The sequence below is a fragment of the Neolamprologus multifasciatus genome, chromosome 23 (genome assembly GCF_963576455.1).
Source record: "Neolamprologus multifasciatus chromosome 23, fNeoMul1.2, whole genome shotgun sequence".
In the NCBI taxonomy this organism is placed as follows: Eukaryota; Metazoa; Chordata; class Actinopteri; order Cichliformes; family Cichlidae; genus Neolamprologus; species Neolamprologus multifasciatus.
In genome coordinates this window covers 9,084,250-9,111,454 of record NC_140460.1, presented here as the reverse complement: position 1 = coordinate 9,111,454, position 27,205 = coordinate 9,084,250, and the positions used below count along the sequence as shown (strand labels likewise).

Here is a 27,205-nt window from a genome sequence, read left to right as displayed (position 1 = left end):
ATCCCAGTTTTAAACCCTGTGTTTCAATTCACTGACATTAAAAAATGACTGTCTTATAAGATTTGGCTCTGGAAAGCCTCTTAATCTGGCCTGTGCTTCTCTAATATCCCAAATGACCCTCTTTTGTGGGCTCGTGCCCCGGGCAAAGTGAAGGCTGCCTCTTGTCAGCTTTACTGCAAAAGGCGAGGCCACCTTGGGAAATCAGTCCACGCTTCTGTGTCAACAAGGACATCCTTCTGTGAACACCACCCTCCTCCCCTCCAGATTTTGACTGCCCTCCCCTCCCAATTAACTCCACATTCCTCCGTTTGCAATGAATACCCCAAATCCTCTCTGACAATTGCCCACACCACAACTAAAGGATTAGCCCCATTCTACCCTTTATAACCATCTATTGTCACCTCTATGTGAGTGACACCCTGATCCCTATGACAGGCCCTCCACTGCTTTGCTGTAGTTATAAATATCTTTCACTTAAAGGCATTAATTTGCCTCTAAGACGCAGAAAGGAACAACAACACAGAGAGTGCACTTTACTGGAGTCACTGTGCTTTCGCGTCGGGATAAATGCTTTTCATACAGACTGAGTTATGGCACAATGTATCACTCACAAAACAGTTTAAAGTCATTGTGTTAACAACCTGCTTTGCCTACCGATGTGAGTCACTCATCATTTTTGATTGTGTCAAAAGAGTGAACCCTGGCTATCCATTAGGCTAACAAATAAAAACACCCCCACAAGCATCCTCGTTTTATTATCTGTCATCATTAGACGTCTCCCCTGATGTCGAGGAGAGAGCAACAGTGATGCTTTTAATTGTTCTGCGCTACAAATGTGCTCGTGTGTGGGCTAAAATTATGAAATTGCACCTCACTCAAAACATTCACTTAAAAAGGTCGAACCTTGGGCTTTATGTTTAACTAAAGCCCTGCACTGAGTCGTGGGGGTGAACTCCAGAAAATCCTGCATACATGCCATCAAATGTAAATACAGTATTTATGCACTATTAGCACGAAAACATGCACTTGCGTCACAGCCAGGGTGGAGTTCACCACATCGGCTGTGATGTGGTTAAAATGAACAGCTGTGTGTGTGTGTGTGTGTGTACACCTTGCAACGATGTCTGCTTGTGAATCATGGGCACTAATTTCATATTTCAGTGCAGCTGCCTGTCATCAGCACTCTTATCAAAAATACATACCAGACCGTAATCACGGCGCAGGAGAACTGGATGCCAAAATACCTCAGAGCACATGAGCATAAATGAAAGATGGGAGAAGGAGGGAGGGAGGGGTGTATGAAAGGAGGCAAAAGAAAAATGAGACAAAAAAAAGCTAAAATGGATTAAATCACGATGGAGAGCAGCTTCAAATTGAACTTGTCATGTAACTTGTGCACAAATGTGTACATTTAGTGGCACAGCTGGTACTAAAATGACTGAGATGAAGCGCATACGCTTGCATGAGTTTCTGTAAGGTATGCGTGAATGTGTATGATGTCTGGGAGGGGGTGTATTGATGCAACATCAACAGCCATTAACCCCCTGTGTGGACAAGTTTAGGGGCATGTCTTAACAAGTCACCAGCTGCAACGCAACACAACACAGGCTGGGAGGTTGAACAGCAACCGTGTGCATTCAAAAGAATAGGAAATAAAATATTATATAAAAATCGTATTTAAGACATAAATAAAAGTAGTGGTTGAATTTCAAGGATTTCTGGTAACGATGGCTCTGATACAGGCGGGGTATTTGTTGTTTATTTAGGGGAAACCTGTCACGATATTTCACCACACAGCTAAAGCTTTGTTTATGTCCTTTTCTTTCCCAAATCTGTGTAATTCATAGTGACATACCTGCAGAGGACAGACAACCTTTCCCAGTTCAAAAACAAAGGCTATTTGATCAGAACACCCAGACAGAGGTCTCACCTGTTGCAGAAGCTTTCCTGCTTGAGGATAGCTTGAACATCCACGTGTAGGCGGGGACGCACGAGGAGAGGAGAGGAGGAGGAGGAGGGATCACCGACACCCAATCAGATGTGGCCGCTTCTGGAGCGCTATAAAAACTCTGTGGTCTCCTCTGCGCCAGCGTCTACTCGCAGCTTCTCCTTCTAAAGACTGTTTTGACTTTTCCATCCGGGTTTTTACAAGAAGAAAATAATTGACCACCGAACCACTTTGCGAGGAAAACGGAATTTACTAAACTCGCTTTATTTAAAAGCTCGCTATATACTCGAAAATAGTTTCGTCTCTGCTTTGGATTGTTTTTTCGTTTTTTGACTGACCTGACGGGCAAAAACAATGCGCCTCATCCAGAACATGACGACCATAGCGGAGTATCCAGCTTCTGAATACTCGGCCCCCAACCGGGCCATTAAAATAGCCGTTATAGGAGGAAGCGGTGTGGGGAAGACAGGTAAGAGGAAACGGAAAAAAAATACGCAAGCATTGTAGGTAACGTATACCCTGGCGTATATGTTTAACGTTGTTTTCTCGCTTCTCCTCAGCACTCGTGGTGAGATTCCTAACAAAACGCTTCATCGGAGACTACGAGAGAAATGCTGGTAAGTTGAATATCTGTATTTTTATGAATGGAAAACGCTAAAATTTAGCTAATTATTTTTTGGGTGTACTAAAGGTTTTGTTGCTCCTGTGTGCAGGTAATCTCTACTCCAGAGAAGTCCAGGTGGATGGAGAGCAAGTGACCATCCAAGTACAGGACACTCCTGGTGCCGAGGTGAGCAGAAAGGGACATATTATAATCTGTCTGGGCTGACTGGAGGGTAACAGAGTGGACAAAATAACCGTCTGGTTAAAAAATATCTAAGCGTCTGCAGGCACTGCTCCAAAACCGAACATGTCTGTTTTCCTCCTGAAGTAGAGCCCTTTGTTTTGCCTGTCTAATCTTCCATTTAAGCTAATGGATGTCTGGGGCCAGAGTAAATGATACCCTGATCCACATCCAGACTTCTCAATCACCCACACCTCTCTCTTCTGGAGGAGTAATCCTATAGCTTTTGTCTGCCTCAGCTGGCATTCCAGACTTTACAAAAGCTCAGTTTCATAAAATGAGGAACATTTAATCTTTCCTGAAATTCGATTGATTTCGTGCATCAGAACAAGAATGCTGGAAATGTTTTTCAGAGGAAGTTGTGTTTTAATCATTGTCTTTTTCTTCTTCTTCTTTCTTTCCCCCCAGATGACAGATAATGGCATCAGTCTACCTGACCATGTGACCTGCTCCATTCAGTGGGCTGATGCTGTGGTGCTGGTGTACTCTGTGACTGACCGCAGCAGCTTTGATTTGATCGATCAGTTGCACCAGCTGGTTGTCCGCAGCAGCGGTGCCACTATGCCCCCGGTAATCCTGCTGGCCAATAAGGCAGACCTGTTGCACCTGAGGCGAGTCGACTCCGAGCAGGGTCCCATTCTGGCTGGAAACCTGGGCTGCTCCTTCTATGAAGTATCTGCCAGTGAGGATTACAACCAGGTACACGGGGCTTTCCACAGGCTGTGCTGCCAGCTAGCCAAGCAGCCACCCCCTGCCTCTAGCTCCCCACCCACCTCTGCTAGTGGTGTCACAGAGAAGCGGCGCTCTCTCCTCATCCCCAGACCAAAGTCTCCCAATATGCAGGATCTGAAGAGGCGCTTCAAGCAGGCGCTGTCTGCCAAAGTCCGGACTGTCACCTCAGTGTGAGGAGCGCTACAAGCTGAAAGTGGTTGAGAGTGGCCACAGAAAGTACTAAACGTTGGAAAAGAGGACAGAAGATTCACGCTTCTCCACTGAAGTCCTGCTCCAGTCCAGCTGGTGTGATACGAACAGTATAGCAGGAGACAGATGAATCTTTGCAGAGATAAATGGCGTCTTGGTGAGATGGAGTCTGTCCTGTCAGATGATGCAAAGAGCAACGGTGAAGCAGTTCAGGGGGAGAAAATTTCCCTTTGAGGACACAGAAACAGCCAATTGAAGCTGAAAGAACTAAAAACTGCATATAAAAATTTATATAAAGCCCTCCTGGCAGCAACAGCTCTGAAGGACTGCTTATTTTTAGCTGTGCTGTGCTGTGCCTGTTGTGGCTGTTCTTTATTCAGACTGCCACTTCATCAAGGCTAAACGCCGGCATTATTATACCCGCCACTTAAGCTGGGTCTCAGTGCAGCTCTCGGTGTGTTCACTCTCATATTTGAATATCTGCAGTTTATTTTTTGCAACTTACAAAAGTGTCATTGTGCATGATTGATGAGTGAGGGAAGGGTAGGGGTTGAAGTATCCTTGTGGGGTAGCAGCCACTATGTAGCATGTGTTGGTGATTATCACTGATGCACTTTATTAAAAAGAGTCCAAAGGGCCTATTGTTATTTATTTGTTACAAGTTCTTTTTCATAATAAAAAGATTATGAACTTCCAATAAAATGTTTCTGGAGCGTTATTCATTTTGCATGTGTGCATTTCACTGGGTGGGGAATAAAAAGTTTGCAAACAATAGATTATAGAACTTCTGAGTCACTGATGTCCTTGGGACTGTAACACTAATAAACCGCATTCATACTGGGAGCAGATGACGCACACAGAACAAGGTAGTCTGACCCATGAATACAGCAATTCTTAAAAAGGGCTTGGATATCAGACTAGTGATGAAAAGCATGGACACAATGGAAGCATGACTGTACAGCCACTTCACAGATCTTGTGAGCTGTATAAAACTAAAAGCCCTGTGCAGTCCTTGACCTCCCAAACAGTATTTTGACTAAAAAATAAAGCTGATGATGCGACTGCAGCCAAATCCTCATGGTTTTTTTTTCCCCCTCTTTCAGAGCTGACCTTGTTTTCATTAGCGACCCCAAAGAACTGCACCGGTCCCAAAGATGAGATGAAAATTCTATTAAAACAGTTTGCCATTAAAACATGCAATTGCATCAGTTTACTGGCAATTCAGAACCTAATCAGGGAATTCTGTTCAAGCCTGCCAGACGAGGATTTGCTGAATTACACCTGTGTTTGACAAAATGAGGGAGATTCGAGAACGGCCCCAGTTGTGGGTGAATTTCTGAGCTTTAGCTGTGATGATTCATGTTGGAGAGAACAAAGAGAGACGGGATAGTGGGAGGGATGGAAGGTGGAGGTGAGGTCTAAGTGTGAGCAATTTATCGGCCTTGGCAGGCAGCGTGAAAGGCTTTGTTAATTATCCTGGTCTTATTTGTCACCATATGATGTTTGCGAGGGGATGATGTTAACAGAGAGTGTGTATTCTTCCGGCCACAACAGCATGCTGTCCATTGTTAACACTTCTAATGGGTTCACACACAGAGACCTGCTTTAAACAGCTAACTTGACCTCTTGTGTCCTGTGTATATATGCAAATAAAAGACATCACACATGGGTGTCTGAAAAGTGACTTTATTGCTTTATATTAACATTTGATGGAATTTTACGCGTCACGCTTAGAGAGGTGGCTTTTTACAGAACAGGAATGTTGCTTCATTTGCATGTCGTCTGTTTACACGCCATTTTAATTTCTCATGCCCTTTTCACACCTCAGTGTTTAGATGTTCGAGGTGCATGTGTTCATCCGCGTGTTAACACCTGCGTTTCCGTTTTTACACACCAATATCAGGTACCAGTCTCTGGGTGCCGAAGAGCAGCTCGGGGATGTCCGTCGGTCTTAGTAACCTGGTGGAGAGAACGAGCACCTGGAGTGGGGAACAACACACTCGTCAGAGTCAAAGGATGTCAACATGTGCAAGCCGACACTTATAAATGAAGCACATGTTGAGAAATTCACAAGGTGGAAATCCAAGAGCTGCGTGAATCAGTTTCTGTTGTAGGTGGGTTATTTTGTTAAGTAGTAGTACTCAGAAGGTTGTGGTGTTTGAGGTGTCAAACAAATTATGTTTTGGTTGGTGACTCGCAAACCAAAGTTGATCTTTTCATTTTAAAGTCTTTGTAAGGGTGATGTTGAATCAAAGACAGCAGTTATCCATATATTTAGTTTGGAGAATAAATATGACTGGAATAATTCAGTAAGTTCATTCAGACATGGGGAACGAATACAATCCTGCCATAACTTTTACTTTATAAGTACGTTACTGAAAAAAAAGCTTTATAAAATCATTTTGCAGGTTTTTGTATGTAAAGAATAAAAGCACTGAAAGTTAAGCAACAGCTGAATGAGCACAGGATAGAGTTACAGCGTCGATCCAGAAACGTTATTTATTTATTTGCACGTAAACTTCGGCACAGGTTTGGATGCGAAAGATGGAAATAGAAAATGCAGGAATTATGTCAAGTGCATCCAGCTGCTGTGCAGCACGTGTGAGGCTTTACTTAAAAATCTCTCCCTGCTTTTGGGTGAATTTGGATGGATTGCCACTTGGCTGCCTGTCACATTTTTCAGTCAATAAGATTGTAAAATATGCTCAGGAAAATTGCACTTCAACAACAACACAGTATCACACTGCTTTGTGAGCCTGTGTGTTTTGTGATCTTTGATACTTTGCAGCATATCTGTTAAAAATGCAGTTGATATGAGGTGTGTGTGTGATGACTAAGATGCCTGTTGTTGTGGTTGTTGTTGTGGAGAAGCTGTTTTACAGCAGTTGAACCATGAAACACAATCTCCTCCCAGAGGCTGATAAGACGCAAATACCACTCACATGCTGGAAAGCATTGATGCGTCATTGATACGTAATCTTTAGGGGTGCAACGATACACAAAATTCACGGTTCGGTTCGGTTCGATACTTTGGTGTCACGGTTCGATATTTTTTCGATACAAAAAAAATGTTCATGCCTTTTTATTAATTTGTCATTTATTAAATTTTCACGGCACATTCTGCACCACATCTCTGTGCGTTCATCATTTGTTTGAAGCCAGCTCACCTCCTGCAACCACTTTTCAGAGAATACGCGCTTCTTTTGTGGTTCGAACTCCTTCTGACATTTCTTTGGAGGTGGAGGAACATCACAGTAACTGCTTAAAGGAGCTTCTTCGACATCTTTAAGAGTTCTAAACAAATGTCTGTCCTCCTGAAAATCTTATGTACGCAAACACGCGTTGCAACTTCTTATCTTGTGCGGGTTTTTATTTTGACAGCGAATGCGCACCTGCGGACCACTTATGTGCAGCCCTGGTTATTTAGCTCGTCATATTGCAGCCACAGAAATTCTTTTGTCCATGAAACCATAAAGCTGCACTTTCTTTTTTCCTTATAGTCTGATTTGTCATAACCTTTCCGTTTTGTGGTAAGCTTTTCTTTGGCTGTCACTTCTTCACGCTGACCTGTCTTATTTGGCTCAGCAGAACTAAAATATATATCCTGCTGCTTTTACACACGCACTAACATAACGCTCAGCGATTCTCTGCGCGATCAACCTCTCACATGTTTAAGCTGCGGGAGATTTCACTTGTCATGTTTGCATAGTAAGCTAACGATTGATAAGACGATGTCAGAGGAATTGGTGCGCAAATTATCATCACTCACCAATCAGTACTGTCGCTCTCTATACACAGTTCACGCGATTGCAAAGTGAAAGCAAAAAACAAGCGCAAATTCAAACGCGATTTCAGTATGTCACATATTGACAGTGGCCGATGCCAATGACATAATTACCCAGCTACATTTCCAAAAGAATGCAAAAGCATTGACATATATTTTTCCTTCCTAGGATAGGCCGACGGGCAGGGCAGAGATAGATTTTGGTAGCCCGACTGGAAAAAAGCCCCGTCGGGCTAGCGATTTTGCGAGCCCTGTATCTGATTGAGGAATCACTCATCTTTGGAAAAGAGAGTTTATTATGGAGAAATGTCTCTTTCCAAAATAAAAGCTATACTATACGCTTCTTCTGGGCTATATTCTCAGCAGCATATTAAACATATCAGGTCCCCATAAGGAGAATCGTGTGCTAACGGCTGTCTAAATGACTCGGGTAAAGTTTGTAGCATGCTGCTTGTTGTTTTTCTCTGCTTCCACTTGTCTTTGCACTAGGATGATGTCGGAGTAAATGTGCAGTCATATTGGTTGTGTTCCCACTAGTGCTGTCAGCGTAAATCTGAAATGACATTAACGTCACAACACGGCAAATCTCCGTTAACGAGCTACCGCGGATCACCTCATGAGTGGGGCTGGAAGACGTCAACACATTAACGAGCTAACTGCGCTAACACACTAGTTCCCACCAATTGAGCATTGCTGGCACATCCAACATACTGTTTTACTTTTGTCCATGACAGGCTTACCTTCAGGGTCATACATCACATGAAAACCAAAATAGTTCCAAACGCCAGATCTGAATGAGGGTGGGGGAGGTTCAATTTGCCATGTTGCAACTAGCCTAGCTTCTGTCTCGCTAGCTTGCCCTGCGCTCAGTGAATCTGTGTTCGACTACTCCGCCTAGGCTGCACTGTCGAGCGCAGATCCACTGAGCGCTCAACACAGACAGCATCATCAGAAGGAAAGTTGATAAAATAAATTAAAAATGTTGTATCGTTCGATACATATGCGTACCGAACCGAAAGCACTGTATCGAACGGTTCGATATCGATACGAGTATCGTTGCACCCCTAGTAATCTTGGGTGTCATTAGTTGTTGATCTTTAAAGATGATAAGAAATAAACTCGGCCTCCTGGTCTTCTTTCCTTGGGCGTTTCTCATGATAACTGCTTTAACTGAGTTTTCTATGACTGACAGCAGAACAGCTGAATACAGTTAGAGTGTGGCATCTATGCTCAGACACACATAGAAGTTAGGAATTGATGAAGCAACCCCCATCTGGGAGGATACAAGTAGATGCTAGGATGGTGGAGCAACAGGTTCTCATCCCAACACGTTAAGGGGCATGAGAGCGGGTTTGCATGAATCTATAAATGTGTTAAGGTTAGGTTTAGGGCTGGAATAGAAAGCCGCAAGCGTTTCATAAGGATGTAGAAGGTAGGGGTGCAACGATACACAAAATTCATGTTTCAGTTCGGTTCGATACTTTGGTGTCACGGTTCGACGTTTTTTCGATACAAAAAAATGTTAATGCTTTTTTAATTTGTCATTTATTAAAATTATAAATATATATTTTAACTCAAAAGTACAGTTTTTAAATTTAATGTTGCTGAAACAACAAAGTAATAAAAAATAAATCTATCTGATCAAGAAATCACTCATCTTTGGAAAAGAGAGTTTATTACAACGAAATGGCTCTTTCCAAAATAAAAACTATACTATACGCTTCTTCTGGGCTATATTCTCAGCAGCATATTAAACATATCAGGTCACCATAAGGAGAATCATGTGCTAACGGCTGTTTAAATGACTCGGGTAAAGTTTGTAGCATGCCTGCTTGTTGTTTTTGTCTGCTTCCACTTGTCTTTGCACTAGGATGATGTCGGCGTAAATGTGCAGTCATATTCGTTGTGTTCCCACTAGTGCTGTCAGCGTTAATCTGAAATGACGTTAACGCCACAACACGGCAAATCTCCGTTAATGAGCTACCGCGGATCGCCCCGTGCGTGGGGCTTGACGGCATCAACACGTTAACGAGCTAACTGCGCTAACGCACTAGTTTCCACCCATGTAATTGAGCATTGCCTGGCACATCCGACATAATGTTTTACTTTTGTCCATGACGCGCTTACCTTCAGGGTCATACTTCACATGAAGACCAAAATAGTTCCAAAGGCCAGATCTGAATGAGGGTGGGGGAGGTTCAATTTGCCATGTTGCAACGAGCTTAGCTTCTGTCTTGCTAGCTTGCGCTGCGCTCAGTGGATCTGCGCTCGACAGTGCAGCCTAGGCGGAATAGTCGAACGCAGATCCACTGAGCTCTCAACACAGACAGCATTGTCAGAAGAAAAGTTGATAAAATAAATTAAAAATTTTGTATTGTTCGATACATATGCGTACCAAACCGAAAGCACTGTATCGAACGGTTCAATATTGATATGAGTATCGTTGCACCTCTAGTAGAAGGGTCCTTTAGCGTTACTATGAGATACCTAGGGGTATGACAAATCGTTGATATGTTACGCATTGGGAATGATAATGCTCTGGCTGGACAGGTTTAAACAGGAGGTAGTGATGTAGGGCACTGAAACGTCAGAGGAAGAGGTGGGACATTTTGCAGCTTACATAGATTGCCAAATTGGGAGAGCTTATTGTGTATGACCTAATTTCTGATAAGGCTCATTGTTAAATGAAATCCATTACGGGTGACAACCCCATGAAGCGATTGCCAGTAGTGTGCAATATAAGGCATTTTAAGGTCTGTCTTTTTGCTTACTGCACTAACCCATATCTGCTTTTTGATAATTTTTACCTTGCGCCTGTCCAAATTCTTGTTTGGTAGTGTAATGGATATTGGATCAGTGGTTGTTTTCTCTTACGCAGCTCTGGATTCAGATGCCGCTTTCAAAAACGTAACTTTAAAATGACAGAAGTACATAGCTGAACGGCTTTAGCTGAAGTATGCACTCCTATAGTTCTGCAGACCTCTTCTGGTGTTGTATAACAGAGAAGCCCTGTTTCTTTGCAGCAGTGTTGACTTAACTCTGCGCCCTTAACTGCCTAGAACAGCAGTGGCTGTTTGTGGTGGCAGAGTGACTGTATTTCAGAAGAATTACATCCAAGTGCAAAAGCAAAACTTCGCAGTTTGTTTTCAGTGTAAATACTCATAAATGTCTGGTCCAAACACATCACATAAAGTGTGAGCACATCTCTGTGTAAGGGTTAGAGTGCGTGTGGCCCTGCAGGTTATTATATAAGCTGGTCTTTATTCAGTTCTTCTGATTACAGATGGGGGGCTTTGATCTTTGCCAAGCCTTTCATTGCCGCTGGCCTCCTTCTCGAAGCCTTTTATTAAGACAAGCCTCATGTACCTCACGTATTTCTTGCACTCCTCTCATCCAGAGTAAATGCATTATCTGCATGTTTTGTGTGTTAGTGTTGATTGCATATGCAATAAGCACTCAAACCACCCAAACACACAGACAGGCAGACAGACTCAACATCTTGTGTATGCAATTAGTGTATTAAAAGGTGTAAAGATCAGATGACATGCTCACCTTTATGCCTGATCAGAACCACCTGTTTATGTAGGTCAGTACTTATGTTTGCTCATGCAGTCAGTCTTTGCTTGAAAGTCAGCAGATACTACTGAGTATGGAACTTAAGGATTGCTTGATACTGTTAATGTTAATGTTAAATTTCTAATCTTTTATATCACCAGTGGCTTTTGTCACAGGAGAGGGTAACAAAGCTTGGATAATATAATATAATATAATATAATATAATATAATATAATATAATATAATATAATATATACTCACTAGCTCCTTTAACAGGCCCACCTGTTCAACTCTATGTTAACACAAATATCTAAACAGTCAATTGCATGGCAGCAACTCAAAGCATTTAGGCAAATAGAGATGGGCAAGATAACCTACTGAAGTTCAAACTAAGCATCACAATGGGGAAGAAAGGTGATTATACGGTTGCTGGTGCCAGACAGGCTGGCCTGAGTATTTCAGAAACTGCTTATCTGCTGCGATTTTCCCATACAACCATCTCTAGGGTTTACAGAGAATTATCTGGCAGGGAGAAAATATCCAGTGAACAAAAGTTCTCTTCATAAAAATGGCTGGTTGATGCCTAAAGTCAGAGGAAAATAGCCAGAGTGCAGAAGAGGATCTCTAAACGTATGACACGTCGAATGCTGAAGCAGATACGCCACAGCAGCAGAAGAACACGCCGGGTGGCACTTCTGTCAGTTAAAAACATGAAACTAGGGTTCAACATTTGGATTGTACAGTCAGAATTTTGAATAAACAACATGAAAGCATGGATCCAATGGTGTAGTGGTGTAGGGGATGTTTTCTTGGTATACTCTGTGCCCCTTAGTGCCAACTGAGAATTATTTAAATCCCGCAGACTATCTTGTTGCTGACCATGTCTATCCCTTTATAGCCACAGTGTATCCATATTCTGATGTATTTTGTTAGCTTTTCAAGTTAAAACATCTCAAACCCGTCCACTAATAAAGTGTCCATTCAGTGTATATTACTATAAACAGTTCAACATAAAGCAAAATATGGAGCTCAGGTATTGGGTTTCTGAATTAAATGAAACTATATTTTTAGTTGTAAGTTTAATCACTTTGTATGGCATCACTTTAAGTGATATGACTGCAATAAAAACAGAAAACGGTAAAAGTTATTTCAGTGCTCATTCTTGAGGTTAAAGCATGCAGGTAAAGCTTGCTAGCATGGATCTCAATTCTGCTTTAAAACATAATGTGTTTCATTTAATTTTACCAGTGAAGCCATTCGTAGTTTGAACAAAACTTTTCCCCAATTATTGAACAACATCATGTCCACACTAGCTCAATGAGACTGGAAGCAGAACTGGGAAAGAGCAACGTCACCTGACAGCAAAAGGCCACAGACTCACCTGGGTCCCCGGTCTGTGTGTGGCAACAGTCTCTTTGATGAGACGAAGTTCTGATGGTGTGACTCCACCAACCATGAAGAGGAAGAGCAGAGGGTTGTCGCCAGGATGTGGACGGCTCACCTGGAGTTAAGACGAGACATTTTGACAGGTATTTTTAGGCCACTGGAGTTGTTTATGCTACTTCCTTCCTTTCTTTAATAAACATATATTTTTGTCCACTGAACACTTTATATCAGCGGTCCCCAACCCCCGGGCCTCGGACCGGTACCGGTCCGTGAGTCGTTTGGTACCGGGCCGCGAGAGTTGAGGCTCAGGTGTGAAATGTATGGTTTTCAGGGTTTTTATCGGTTTTCAGCGTTATTTTGTTATCGTTTTTATCGTTAACTCGGTTTTCCTGGGTCTTTATGAATAAATCTTTTTTCGGTACCGGTACTAGTTTTATTTTGTTGTATTTATCCGCGACACCTTAAAGGCCGGTCCGTGAAAATATTGTCGGGCATAAACCGGTCCGTGGTGCCAAAAAGGTTGGGGACCGCTGTTTTATATCATCTCTTTTCTATATAACACCTCTGCCATCTCTTATGTATTATTGCTGAGTCACCTCTCAGCTGGATTCCTGTGATATTGTGGTGCCACTGATCACAGTGCACCTGCTAACAACACTCGGACTGAGACGTCTCCTCACACTGGTGTCATGATGGCTAACACGTGGACATGTAAGCTCTACACACACACTTACACAACACACAGACACCTAAATATCCCACATCACCTGTGTCAGGGCGCATCTCACAGACTGATATAAAAAAAATTGTGCTAGCACATTATTAACTGTCATTTAAAATGCTGTTTTAACAGCAGGTAATGTCTGGTGCTTATGGTGGTGAGCAATGGCTTTGTACTATTGGTCAGCGGGCAGCGGTCAGGACAAGCCTGTGAATGCTAACCAAGCAATCAGAGCTGCAGGGGGTGGACCTAAGGAGAGAGTGGCTATCCACGTGAAGCAGCAGCAGGCTGGGATAAAGCATGTCAGGGATGATTCAACATGTGTTCATGGCAAATTTTGGGAACTTGCTCAGCTCAAGCTGTATGTTGTACATCTAGGCAGATCTGGTGGGACTTCTAAACAATGCAGACGTGGCATCCCCATGTGTAAGTAAATCCCCACTAGTGTGTTCCCTGGATCTGAACCTCACATGGGTAGTGAGGGGCTGTGAGCTGAAATGTGGTGCAGAGTGTGTCTGAGGAAAAGAAAACATACTTTTAGACATCATCTGTGGACTTTTTCTACAATGCCACTCACCAAACTGTTTAATGTGAATTCTCAAAAAAAAAAAAAAAAAAAAAAAAAAGAAATCTCAACACAAAGATGAGCACAAAACACAGAATCATGGCAAATATCAACTGAATAATTAGAAAAAAAAATCTATAAATATATATAAAATTATTAAGCAAAAATAAAACTTTTTGGGATTATGGATATAAACTAGTGCTTTCAGCGTTAATCTCGTTAAAACGACGTTAGCGCCATAACTGCATTAATGCGCCAAATCTCCGTTAGTGAGTTAGCGCATGTGTGTCCAAGAGTGTGGGGCTGCACGGTACTAACGTGTTAGCATGGTTAGCTCGCTAACGTGGCATTAATGTCATTTTGAGAGATTAACGCTGACAGCGCTAATATAAACCCATTTTAGGTTTACATTTCTCAAGTTTCACTACTGCTTGGTTAGTAATATGTTAGCATCAAGATGGTATCATCCATCCAAACTACATGTGACTGCAGCAGTCTGCTAGCAAACAGAGAAATCACAAAGAGGTTTTTGGTGAAGCATCCTGTTTGCACCCAGTTTCATTCAGCTGCAGCGGGCAAACTCCAGCAACCACTCGGTTAATGCACATTTTTGTCTAGCAACCAGATGTTAATAAGTGGTTGCTGAGTGGTCTCCAAGCCTTTGTGACTGATGCCTTAGCTTGACTTGTCCTGCTAACTAACTAATCAACACTATGCTTAATTAGTGTAGATGGACCCTCTGGGCTAAGATTTCCCCTTTGACATCTGGTAACCATTAATAGGTAAACCAAAACAAAATAGGATCAGTTACTTTATCTATTCTACTTGTCAGAGAATTCAAGTAAAGAAGCAATCTGATGTACAGAAATAGTGGAAACCCTTTACAAACGAGCCCTGAACTTAACTGCAGAAAATCAAACGTTTACTATGTGCTTTGGATTTTCTGTTCTGATGAGTTTATTTAAATGCTTCTAATAAAGGAAAAAAAAAAAATAGTTCCCCTGCAGGGATCAATAAAGATGTCCTTATCTTTATCACAAAACATTCAGATTTCTGATAAAATGTAGCTGCAGGGTGCTCACAAACAGCAGATTTCAATCTACACAAAGTGAAGAAGTAAAGTCTTCACTACACTTGTAGCACACAGAACAACTTTATGGCTTGACCAACACGATAAGGTCATCAGGGTTATCAGATGACGACCATGATGAGGCTACAAGCTGAAACGCGCCAGTCAAGCAACAACGTTGTTCTATAAAATACAAGTGTTGTTGTTTTGACCACTCCAGACCTTCTCGTCTCCTCCATGCACTATTTGCATTTGTAAATTGTGCAAGATAAATTACTCTGTGATTCTCTGGTGTCAGTCATAGGCAAGAACTATGGTTGCATTAACATTACAAGATCGCTTGTACAACTGGGATTCTGCTTAAACAAAGACTAAATATGGTACACCAGACACACAAATAATTTGGTTACAGACAGTTTAAGATGACAGTTTGAAACAACACTGCACAGGCTTTCAGCGGGTCGTGGTCCAGACAGCAGGGTCCACTGTGTTTTAATAATATAAACTGTGTTCACAGTAAGCTCTTTAGCTGAAAATAGAAGTTTTATAGGAGGTGTTTTATGGCATAAAGGGTGTGCACTGGGCTCCTATAGACTACAAGGTCAGTTTTATAGGTTTAGGCTGTCTGACTTGGTGGTTCTTGAGCCAAGTTTCTTAATTTGAGTGAAACCGGGCCACAGTTACACAACTTGTCTAATTCCTTCCCCTCTGGGTAATCATCAGTTTAAGTGGGCCCAGATGTGGGACTCAGACTGTGGAGAGTGATCCACTCTGCAGGAAATGTACATTATGCATAGTATTAGAAAAAAAAACTCAAGTGCTAAAATAATGAAAGAATAATGAACGAATAAGCCAATTATCAATGACTTTTAACAATTAAACTTTGCAAATCCAACTGCATTACTTCTTTCTTTTCTGTTTCGGTTCCCATTAAGGTCTTGCTCTTTAAGAGCCTCAATATCATACTGTGCTGCTGTCATCTGAGGATTCTTTTCTACCTTAAAATAAATGTGATTCTTTGAAGCAGTGACCTGGCATAGCTTCTACTGTGAGCTGGATATCCATTTTGAAGGCTTTATGACCAGATCCAGGCAAAAACGTTGGGGTACGGCAGACAACAGTTTCAGTTCTCATATGTTTTTTTTCTGCAAATCTTTCTGCAAAAGTTGCAAATCCATTGCTATCCTAGATATCCTAGAAATATTACAGATATTAAAAAATAAATAAATCATATAATACATATTATGCATTTATCTTAAGGGTGGCTGTAGCTCAGGAGGTAGAGCAGGTCACCTACTGATCGGAAGGTTGGTGGTTTGATCCCTGACTCCTCTAGTCTGCATGTCAAGTATCCTTGGGCAAGATACTAACCCCACGTTGCTCTCTGATGTGCTCATTGGATTATGAAAGATGTGTGAATGTAGTTAGAAAGCACTAAGTATAGTGAAAGTGCTTGTGAGAATGGGTGTGATTGGGTGAATGTGGCATGTTGTATAGAGCGCTTTGAGTACTCCAGAAGGGTAGAAAAGCGCTAAATAAGAATCAGTTCATTTACCATCACAGTAGCATGAGTTTTTATTTGACACATCATGTTTGTTGAGTGAATAGGCATTACTTAGACTAGATTTTTTTATATTACCCATTACTGTAATCACATTACATTTTCTATATAAAGCAGTGATATTATTTGTGGTTCTTTAATTACCTGTATATTGGACTGAATTAGATAGGAAATAGTAATAATAATAATACATTTTATTTATAAAGCGCCTTTTAAGGCTCCCAATGACACTGGGAGCAGAGCAGCTAAAAGTTCTGCTTCCCATGGTGGTGAGGCAGAAAGAAGGCACAGCAAGCTGGATAGAAGAAGAGGATCGAAGTGAGTGGGGTAGTGCTTAACACATCAGAACGGTAAGAAGGAGGAAGGTTATGAAGGGCCTTGAAGGTGAGCAGAAGAAGTTTGTATATTATTTCAATGAAATCTGACCGTGCAATGAAAACTCTGTTTGCTAGCAACCAAGCTGCTCTCAGCGTCAAAAGACTTCACCTTCAACCTAAAGAAACGTCTGGAACTAAGTTCTGGAACTAAGAACTAATGTTAGCCTGATGCAGCTAACTTGTTTTAGCTGTGGTAGCTACCTGGGTTATGGGTCACTTCAGTATCTACGATGTACTGTGTGATTTATTACTATTACTGAAGGCTACTTGCCACCGAGCTAACATTATTAGCTGGCGTTAGCTGAGGTTAGTTCATAAACTGCAGAGTGTTGGACTTGATGGATAGCATTAACAACCTGCTAGCTGCAAATAATCATGTTCAGTTCAGTAGTTGTAATGAATCACACAGCAATAGTACATTCATGATACATTCAAGTTATGAAAAGCATGATAACATGTTAAGTAATCTAAAATATTCAGAATACATTACTCACACTGAGTAACTTAACGGAATACGTTACAAACTACATTTTGGGGCATGTATTCTGTAATCTGTAGTGGTATATATTTTAAAAGTAACCTTCCCAACACAGTTAAAGCGTATGAGTATGAGTTTCTGCCAACCCGATTAAACAAGTCTGATCTTCAATAGGTACAAAAGCACCGATGAGCAGCCAGGCTTGTAGCATTGTAGCATCAATTTCTACCAGTACAACTTTCTACAACGAAATCACTTAAGTGTTCTTTGGGTTGGTTTATGCCAGTGTGTTGCACTGTAGCATAACATTTATATTGTTAAGTAGTTATTACATAACAGTACATCTCGTAGAGTTAAAGAGTAACAGAAAAGCAGTAAGGAATTAAAGAAACTAATTAAGTACCCCAACACTGTCGACAAATGTAATGCTATTAGGCTGGAAACATTGTGGAGATGAGGCTAATACACATATAGATCCCAGAGATCAAAAATCACCCATAGGTGACAGGCACTGGAATATCATGAAGATATCCATCTCCACAAACTATAAGTCTTCATGCTTTTTCATCAGTAATCTCTGATTTTCTTCAAATGAGCTGCCAAAAGTGACTCATTTTTACCAGTTATACAATAAAGATGTCTTATTCTTGGGAATCAAGAAAAATAGTCAGCAAACCCTTTCTAGTGATATCTCTGGTTGATATGTATAACAGACTTGAGGTACAGCACAAACACTTTTGAAAATGTGTAAAAAAGTATTAGTTTGGCAGTTTATCCTCTAAAGGGTGGATTTTTGTCCAAAAAGTATAGTCATTTCATTCAGCTTCTATTTGTAGAAGCAGTTCATGTTTTGTGTGGGATTTCTGAAATCTGCCATATCCAAAAAATTGCGATGCAATATAAGATTTAAATGAAAATTTGTTTAAAACTATATTTGACTATAAACAAAGTACAAAACATCGTAATAAAAAGCGGAAGCTGAAAAACTGATAGTTTATTTGGAACATGATGCTAGCAACATGTTGGTAAAAACTGGCACAGGAATATGGTACGACATGTTTATCACTGTGAAGACTGACTTTTCTTTTTTATAACTGCAGTCATTTAGCAAACAAAGAAATCAATTGCTTTAGTGTGAAAGTGAATGGTAAAGGGTTGACATCAGCTTTCAGTGGCTTGACAGTTTGGCTCTACATTGGGATTTTCTGTTTCATAGTATACCAAATGTCTGGAATCCAGGTGCCGCATGCACATTTCAATATAAATGGTGCCTTCAGAGATGTGCATGTTACCAGAGCCATGTGTACTAATGTAACCCAGTTGTAAAGTTTCCATATTTAATCTTTTATGTATTCGTCCATTCATACATTTTCTTAACAGTTTATCCAATTTAAGTCTAAATAACTCAAATCGGGTAATTTCCTCTGTGACAGAGCTGACTCTGTTGCATATAAGTGTTTGTGAGGAATGTCTAACCTTCATGAACATGCTGAAGCCGGTCTTCAACAGGTCTGTAAGACCTCCAGACATGTGCTCGATGTCAGGACATTCACGTCGATCAGGGTGAAAGACTTCCTCTAGAATCTGCCGCAGGAAAGGTCGATAGGTCGCCTGTAAAGCACAAATATCAAACCACACAAATAAGCATGCTTAACATCTCCAATGACAGTGGAGGTTTTTCTTTATAACAGCCTCTATGCAAATATACAGATTGCTACAGGTGTTTAAATTGGTGGTTGAAGAACTGTTGGTGTATTTGTGGAGCCCATATTGTTCTGGGCTTTTAGCCCCTGCGTGATTATGTGAATGGCTCTGGGTGTTAGACAGTGAAGTTATAAACAGGCCTGTTCAAGCTCTGCACAGGCTGCTGACTTATGAGTCAATTCAGGAAGAGCTTTTAAAACAGCGCAGTAAAGAATTCCACATGGTTATAGGTGGCTAAAAAAAGCACTCTGGCCAACCATGTGGGTGATAAAGGGATGAATCAAATGAAGAATGTGATATTCCATTAACATGATTTCCAACTAAGATTATTCAGACAGGGATATTTAAGTTCATGCTGACTAGTTTAACTATTCTATGTCCAGTCTGAATTATTATTAGCAGCAAATGGTTGTGAATGGTTTACTGTGAACTTTGGTGAACACATCAATCCCCCCTTTCGCCTTAGACAGCATAGTGTGTGATGTAACTTGCTTCTTCAAAGTATACACTGGCCCACTTTTCCAAAGTTTCAGCAGCCTTGCTTTTATAATAACAGCAGCTTATGTTTTGTCCCACTTCACAGAAAAAAGAAGGCGTTTCAATAAAGTGTGTGTCCTTGTTGGAGGAGCTGAATTGCACAACCTCAACTAAAGCTTCATAAATGTCTTCGAGTATTTACAGTGATCCATGGAGGGAAAAAAAAAAAACTCTAACAGAGGACTTTTTCTGCCCAGTGACCCAGGACAAAATGAACCATTTATAGCCCTCAAAGCTAGCGGATCAAGAATTCAAGGCGGATTTTTTTTTTTCCAAGGGACCGAAGCTTGCTCTCTCAGAGAATAATAAAGACCCAGATAAGACTTGGCAAAGCCTTATTTGAGTACTGTGAATAGCATAAGTGTCTAAATAAACATTGTGAACATGCTCCAGAACTGGACCCACTTTTTTACATGAGGTTATATTTGGTGGGAAGGAGCGGATTATCCTTTAGATCATTGGTACATAATTAAATTTCCCTAGAGAAAAAAATTATATTGAGCAGAACAGTTCCAGTTTCTCATGTGGACCCTTGAAAAAATTACTTGCCCACCCCCGATTTAGATCTTGCAAAGAAACAAGCACTAAAAACACACACCTACACATACAATACTGTCTAAATGTTAATGCATCCAGGTGTTTCTGCCCACAGACATCCTCTCAATATGCATCATTCTTAACAGACACCTCAGAGCCTCCCACTCCTCAACAACCTGCAGGAGAATCCAGATTAGTCTTGGGGAAATCCTGCTGTCCAAATGATATAAACTAACATACACCTTCACCAAAATGACTGTGCAGCTTGGGTCACTCTGCACAAACCAACCTTGGAGTAAACACAATAATGATTCACCTCTGGCTCAAACATGATCGTGCATGCGCATACGCAACATCAAGGCATAAACAGGCATAAACAACAAATCCAACCGGCAGTCACGCACTCTCCATTATCATCTGAATTTGAAAAACCTAAAACCAATACCATTAAACCAACACCCACACGTTAAAAACAATATTAGAATTAGTCATATGATAATGTCAGTGCTTAAATATTCCCTTGCAAACACAAACATGTGAGGGCACATACACACCCCCGTCAAATGTGAGTATCAGGTTTCCCCACGGGTTTTATTGGCTTTGAGGTAGATGAACTAATTAATGTTCCAAAACAACAGGTGATAAAATGAAAAACACAAATGAAGCATGGAAAACAACAGTCTGGCATGTCCCTGGAAACAACCCAGTCCGAAAATATGATAAAGTTGTACTATGCATATCATTTAAATGCCTAAAAATGGTGTTGTTTAATTCATCAGCCTGTGGACTCTTTTCTTTTTGATCATTCCTGTCAAAATATGAAACCTTTTAGCGAGTCATGGTAAATGTTAAGTATGTAAAGGAATACACTCTCTATAGCAGGATGTAGGTAGTAGGAAAACTGATGCTGCTATAGAATATATGCGGTAATTTTTTTTATATTTACCGCCAATTGATGGCAAAACATTCTCAGACGTGGCTCTCCCCAAACCTGGGCAACACACAACCACGAGGCCATCTCCTCCCATTAATATATCAATATACTGACTAAAAATAATTAGAAAAAAATTGAATAGTAATAATTTTGAAGCAACAAGGAGTTTGCTTGACCTGTTTCCTGGCAGGAAACAGTAGCTTCCTGAACCAGAAGTCACTTATAAGGGAAGAGCTGATCAAGAAACAGAAACTGTATGTTAGCAACTTTACTTATCACCAGTGTTGGGACTAACGCGATATTAAGTAACGCGTTACAGTAACTACGTTATTATTGTGGTAACGAGCACGGTAACTAGTTATTATGCCAAAATCAGGAACGCGTTAGTCGTTACTGGGATTTAGATAGGGTCGTTACTCGTTACTTCGTGTGGTGGCTATCGCGGAGCTTCCACAGATTCTGTAACATTAGCAAGTGGTGGAGGCAGCAGGTGGAGGAGGGAAAGGGGACGCAGAAGGAAAAGAGACCCGAGGCGGCCGCCGGTCCAAGTGTGAACTGAACTTCGGGTAAGAAGTTATGACCTGCAGTCTATCTGGGTCAGATATAAACCAAGTTTAGGTGGAGTTTATTTTCGTTATTCTGACTTTTTCCGTACTGCGTACTAGCTAGCATGATGGAGTTTCTATACAGCTGGGTGGGTGCTATAAAGTTAATGATGTTGAACTTTATTTTGTTCATAAGTTATTAGAGTTGCCAACCGTCCCGTCTGGTATTCAGAGAAAATATTACGCATTTCTTATTGAGGTGAAAAGGAACAGTTTGTCCCGTAATTCAGCTACAATGAAAAAGGCACAAAGCTGGAGTTATTCTGTGTCTTTGCTGCACAGCTGCCTCTTCTTCTTTCATTCCCCTCCCTCTCCTGTTTCTACTTCAATCATGAAACTGATCAATGATCAGCTGATCGGCTCTCTTGTTTGTTTATCGCCCACTTCGCGCCAGAAAGAGGAAACCAGCCGATGTCGCGTTAAACAACAGAAGCACGTTTAAGCTTGATCAGCTGTTGTTAGAATTTATTTAATATTAATTTCTAGTATCAGCTGATGTTTGCTGGAGCCACAGCTGCAAAAAAGCTGCTGGTCATAATATCGGTTTGTTTATCTGGTGAGAGGGAAACATGAAGATGAAACCAGGAGACGTCCTTACTGAATCATCAGAGCTGAACAGGTGATGGAGAAACAGGTTTACCTTTTAGGTGACATGAATGAGTTGAAGGGAAGTTATGAACTGTTTCTGAGAGACAACTAACACCAGGATCCTTTTTAGGTAGCTGACAGCTGGTAACTGTGCAGGTGCGGATCTAGCAAAGTTTTGCCAGGGGGGCCAGGTAGGGCATTAACAGGGAGAGGTGGGCACAAAGAAATACTTTTCTTTCTTATTCTCATTTAAAATGTCTAGCTTTTAAAAAATAATTATCTGAATCTTACAACAAACGATTGATAGATTGATGCATATATACCATCAAAACAGTGAACATCACTGTCACAACAGCGTTTGTTTTCATTCAAAGGTTTTATGATTTTTCCTATAATGGCGGGCCGGTCTCTAGTCAAAATGCCCGGGCCGATTTTTTTGTCCCCGTCCAGCCCTGTATGCAGCTCATCTGCAGTCTGGTGTTACCTACATCTTCCTATTCAGAAGGCAGAATTTCCGAGTTCTGAGTACAATCAAAGCACCATGACTGCAGTTTTTGTGTTGGATGTATAAGGCGCACATGACGCTGTGACGTAGGCTAGAATCATGGCAGCAGTCAATGACGGTCCAGGCGTGGGATTTCTCTCGTGGAAATATGCACATTATCTTTTCCTTTCTATTGGTAGGTGGCACAGTGCACTTGTGGCAAGTAAGCAAGCTAGAAGACTGGCAAAGTTATGGAAGCAACACATTAACAAGAGAATTCTGAGTAAAACCAAAGTTACTTTCCCTAGTAACTAGTTACTTTGAAAGTAACGAGTAACTTAAAGTAACTGAGTTACTTTTGATAGAAGTAACTAGTAATGTAACTAAGTTACTATTCTAAAGTAACTTACCCAACACTGCTTATCACAAAGTAGGGCAGCCTTAAATAATACCCTAATTTATTATTTTTTCTATGTAATGTCTAAAATGAATATATTTGTATATTAAATAATAATTGAAATTAATGTTTAGGGTCATAGAATCAATAAGAGTCATTTTCAGTCACTGCCCTCGCTGGACATTCATTTTCGTTTTCTGAATTTCATTTTTATTTTGGATGCACTTATGCTTTAGACTGCTTCACATCTCACGTAGGTGGTAATAGATTATATCTTATTACCATGTCAATGCAATGACTGGTCATAATAGAAAGAGAAAAGATATTATATAAGACATAAAAACCTGAGTAAATACCTCCGAAAGCCTGTGCTCAAAAACCCACGCAAGAGGGAGGACAGTCTATCTAGTCATAGGTGTGTATGCTCACCCATGTGTCACAATCTGTTCAATGTAGACGCAAATGATTCATTTTCTTGTTGCTATGGTTTTTGGTTGGTTATACTACTCTCCCACCTTGTTGCTAGTCTCTGAAAGTCTTAAAACTTTTCATTATGATGCAGATGCTTGCTACTAAGAACATTTTCCACCCAATTTCAAGTGGTTCCCAGAAAAGCAATAAAATCAAGCCCTTTGTTGAACACGAATTCAGTTTTTTTTTAGCGTCTCGCTGTTACAGCTTGATCACTTATAGCCCACTGTTTTCTTTTCTCGGAATTTCAATAGTGCTCAGTTACTCACACCATGACATGCGCCTGGAAATGTGCGAGTTTTGTGTGCCTCTACAACGAGAATACACGTGACTATTCAAGGCTGTAAGTGTAGCTGTCTGCTGGTCAGAATAATTATGGTTGGAACAAAGAAAGCCTAACTGAAGCAAACAAAGGAGCTGCGGTATTTGATTTTAATTTGAAATATTTTTATGTTTAGTGTTATAATCACACAGATGTAGTTACAACACAACACAAATGACAACATGCAGCGACAGAGCTCAACCCCAAAACAACCCTACTTAAGCCACAACTTAATTCATTTGCTCTTGTTCACCGCTTTGATGAACCCCAAAACACTTGATTACTGAAGCTGATGGCACACAACACTCATTCCCTCACACTAGGATAAAAACATATGATTCCCATGAGTCCCATCACAGAGTCAGAGCAAGAGATTCTGACCCATGTCAAGCCAAAGCCACAATCATGTCTTTCCACATATTCTTTTGTTAAGGGTGGGTTATATAACATCATTACACTGGATTTACAGGTACCACACGCACACAACACACCCACAAGAAAAGGAGTAGATAACACAGAACAACTTGACTCCTCTTCAGTGGCCTTAAACATTAGAGTGAGGACCTCTTCATATTAGGCCGTAGCCTAATAAGAAAACGTCAGGTGTCGGCTTCACTGGAGGCAGGGGTGCAGCCTCAGAGAGGCTGGATGATTTCTGATGTTTCTCAAGAACAGGCAGTAGCTGGCAGATATCATACTGTCCTACTTTCAAATTAAATCATTTTTATAATAGTCCTGGAACAAGGACAGCCAGGTCTGGCCTAACACAATGCTTCTCACATGCATCCAAAATGCTTGCTCAGTCAAGAGGCTACTGGCACATTTTCACAGACACTGCGTGATTATTATTATTTTTTACAGTGTTATTCAGATGCAGAAATGAGAGACTAAGTCATAAAATGTACTCAAACTTCTGTGTTAATCAAGAACATAAGCCTGAACTGGAACAGTTACTAGATATTTAAGTTGTCTGAGAAAGAATTAGACTCCATTCTTGGGGCACACCTACGAATCTGAATTGCACATCGGCACAAAATTTGAGCACTGGGAACTTCATTGCACAGGCCACTAGGGCTGTTTGATATAACGATATATATCGGATGACGATATAAAAACGTCTATCGTTTCATTTTACGCTATAGTTTGTTTCGTGGTGTCGCAAAAATAAACTGTTTACGGCAATATTTTTTCATCGTTTTGATGGTCACTGTAGTGGCTATATTAATTTCTTAAAGTTCTCTCTTTCTCTTATGTTTTCTATAACCACACTACGGACGGACAAGCTCCTGTTTTTATGCGTTGTGGTTAGCAACAACGATGGTAACAGCATCCGCTTGTTTATGTTCCACATAAACCTTTCACAATAAAGCTCAAGATCCTGTTGAGACTTTTCAAAATAAACTGAATCACGTGAAAGAGCAGATTATTTACGGATGAGAAGTAAAAAAAGAGCCGCCAGGTGCTAAAAAATAAACCTTAGACTCAAACGTTAGAACAGGCAACCCGCAGCACACTGTGTAATAATTACTCACAAAGAAAACGGCGGCCGTTACAACTTATGTCTAAAAATGTGTAGTTTCATGCATCGGTTAAAACACTCGACTCCAGCTGCATGACACGCAGCTGGAAACACTTCCCGCAAGTTGAGCTGGATTCACAGAATTTACAGAAAATGTTACATTTTTGTGATTTATATCGTTATCGGGACGATAGAATTGTTACATCGGGATATGAGATTTTGGTCATATCGCACAGCCTTACAGGCCACCTACAGTAACATATAGATGGCCCAGTCCAAGGCTCGCAAAATTTCAAAATCTCTGGTAGCCCTTCGGGCAGGCATTCTTCAGTTTTTGGTAGCCCAAAATAAATTTAAGTAGCCCGAATAAAAAAGAAAGCTATTTTTTTATGTTTTGTTTCCGTTACAATATTATACATTAAAGTATAATATTGTAACGGAAACAAAAGTTAATCAAAAAAATTGTTAAAATACAAATCACAGCAACTGTATAAAAATTACAACCATCAACTCAAATACTTGGTTCAAATAGAATGGAAATTTCTATGAACTTGTAAGAACTGTGTAGAACATGAATCAGTCTGTGTCAGATCCTGAATCTGAAATTTCCACTGAAGTCACGGGTAAGAAGTAAGTGGAACCAAGATCTAGGCCATTTGCTTTTTGAAGTTTGCAAAGACTGATAAATTTTGCCAATGGTAGTTCACTCTTTGCAATATAGCACGCTGTTCTAAACAGCTTTTTCAGGAGTTCTTGTTGTGCTTGGTTTATTTTTAGTATGTTTTTTCCCCCCAATTGCTGTTTGTTCTGGGAAAGATACTGCAGACTGGGCAATAATGCATTTCTCATGAGTTCTGATGGGGTCTTTCTTAAACTTACTGGTCCCAGTAACAAAGGCGCTTGTTGACTCAGAAATCAAATGAAACTCACAACACACCTGGCAGAACATCATGTTATTTAGCTTGTCATATTCCAGCCACAGAAATTCTTTTGTCCATGAAACCAAAAAAGCTGCGCTTTCTTTTTGCCTCATAGTCTGATTTGTCATAACTTTTCCGTTTTGCGGAAGGCTTTTCTTTGGCTGCCCCTTCTTCACCCTGACCTGTCTTATTTGGCTGAGCAGAACTAAAATACCAGCTTAAATCCTCCTGCTTTTACACACACACTCACATAAAGCTCAGCGATTCTTTGCGCACTCAACCTCTCACATGTTTAAGCTTGCTGCCAGAGATTTCACTTGTCGTGTTTGAATAGTAAGCTAATCAGTGATAAGGCGATGTCAGAGGAATTGGTGCGCAATTAATCGTCACTCACCAATCAGTACTGCTGCTCTCTACACACCGTTTGCGCGATCGCAAAATGAAAGTGAAAGCAAAAAGCAAGCGCAAATTCAAACGCGATTTCAATATGTCACATATTGACAGTGGCTCATCGATGCCAATGACATAATTACTCAGCTACATTGGCGAAAGAATGCAAAAGCATAGACATATATTTTCCTTCCTACGATAGCCCGACGGGCAGGGCTGAGTTAGATTTTGGTAGCCCGACTGGAAAAATTGCTAGCCCGGGGACGTCGGGCTAGCGATTTTGCGAGCCCTGCAGTCCATACAGACAATTTATATAAGGTAATTCTTGTCTAGTTGGGAGGACAGAAGAGAAGAGAAGAGAGCTGCAGAAGCACAGCTGTCTGTTTTCTACTTATGGTGAAGCTTTTTATTCTTTTCTCAATTTCTATGCACTGAAGAGTGAATACAAGAAACATTGTGTAAAAATGACACATTACATTTTTTGTAGTTGTTATGTCTAGATGTAAATTGGTTGAAGATGTTTAGACTGCAAACAGGCAAGACTTCACGTCACTGATCCCAGTCTTTGAAGTTAGCTAGCTGTGGTTT

General features: G+C 40.8%; 2 protein-coding genes across 2 annotated transcripts in view; one reads left to right on the top strand and one right to left on the bottom strand.

The window, feature by feature from the left end:
• The first annotated feature begins 2,073 nt into the window (after positions 1–2,073).
• Positions 2,074–4,788, top strand: rasl11b (RAS-like, family 11, member B). Its single transcript, XM_085152536.1, has 4 exons — positions 2,074–2,417; positions 2,509–2,565; positions 2,662–2,738; positions 3,201–4,788. The coding sequence occupies exons 1-4, from the start codon at positions 2,303–2,305 to the stop codon at positions 3,696–3,698; spliced, it is 747 nt and encodes a 248-aa protein (XP_085008662.1). The 5' UTR covers positions 2,074–2,302; the 3' UTR covers positions 3,699–4,788.
• Positions 4,058–27,205, bottom strand: part of scfd2 (sec1 family domain containing 2) — a 114,976-nt gene continuing 91,828 nt past the window's right edge. Inside the window, exons 7-9 of the mRNA XM_085152533.1 lie at positions 18,686–18,820; positions 12,434–12,553; positions 4,058–5,692 (exon numbers count right to left, since the gene is read on the bottom strand). Of these exons, the coding sequence (XP_085008659.1) occupies positions 5,600–5,692; positions 12,434–12,553; positions 18,686–18,820 (348 nt within the window). The 3' untranslated portion in view covers positions 4,058–5,599. The remainder of the gene's footprint in view (positions 5,693–12,433; positions 12,554–18,685; positions 18,821–27,205) is intronic.

Bases quoted from the DNA above. Each gene is read 5' to 3' on its own strand.
- rasl11b (XM_085152536.1), top strand. From the start codon at position 2,303: ATGCGCCTCATCCAGAACATGACGACCATAGCGGAGTATCCAGCTTCT. The intron at 2,566-2,661 runs GTAAGTTGAATA...TCCTGTGTGCAG, and splicing joins AGACTACGAGAGAAATGCTG to GTAATCTCTACTCCAGAGAA. The intron at 2,739-3,200 runs GTGAGCAGAAAG...CTTTCCCCCCAG, and splicing joins AGGACACTCCTGGTGCCGAG to ATGACAGATAATGGCATCAG.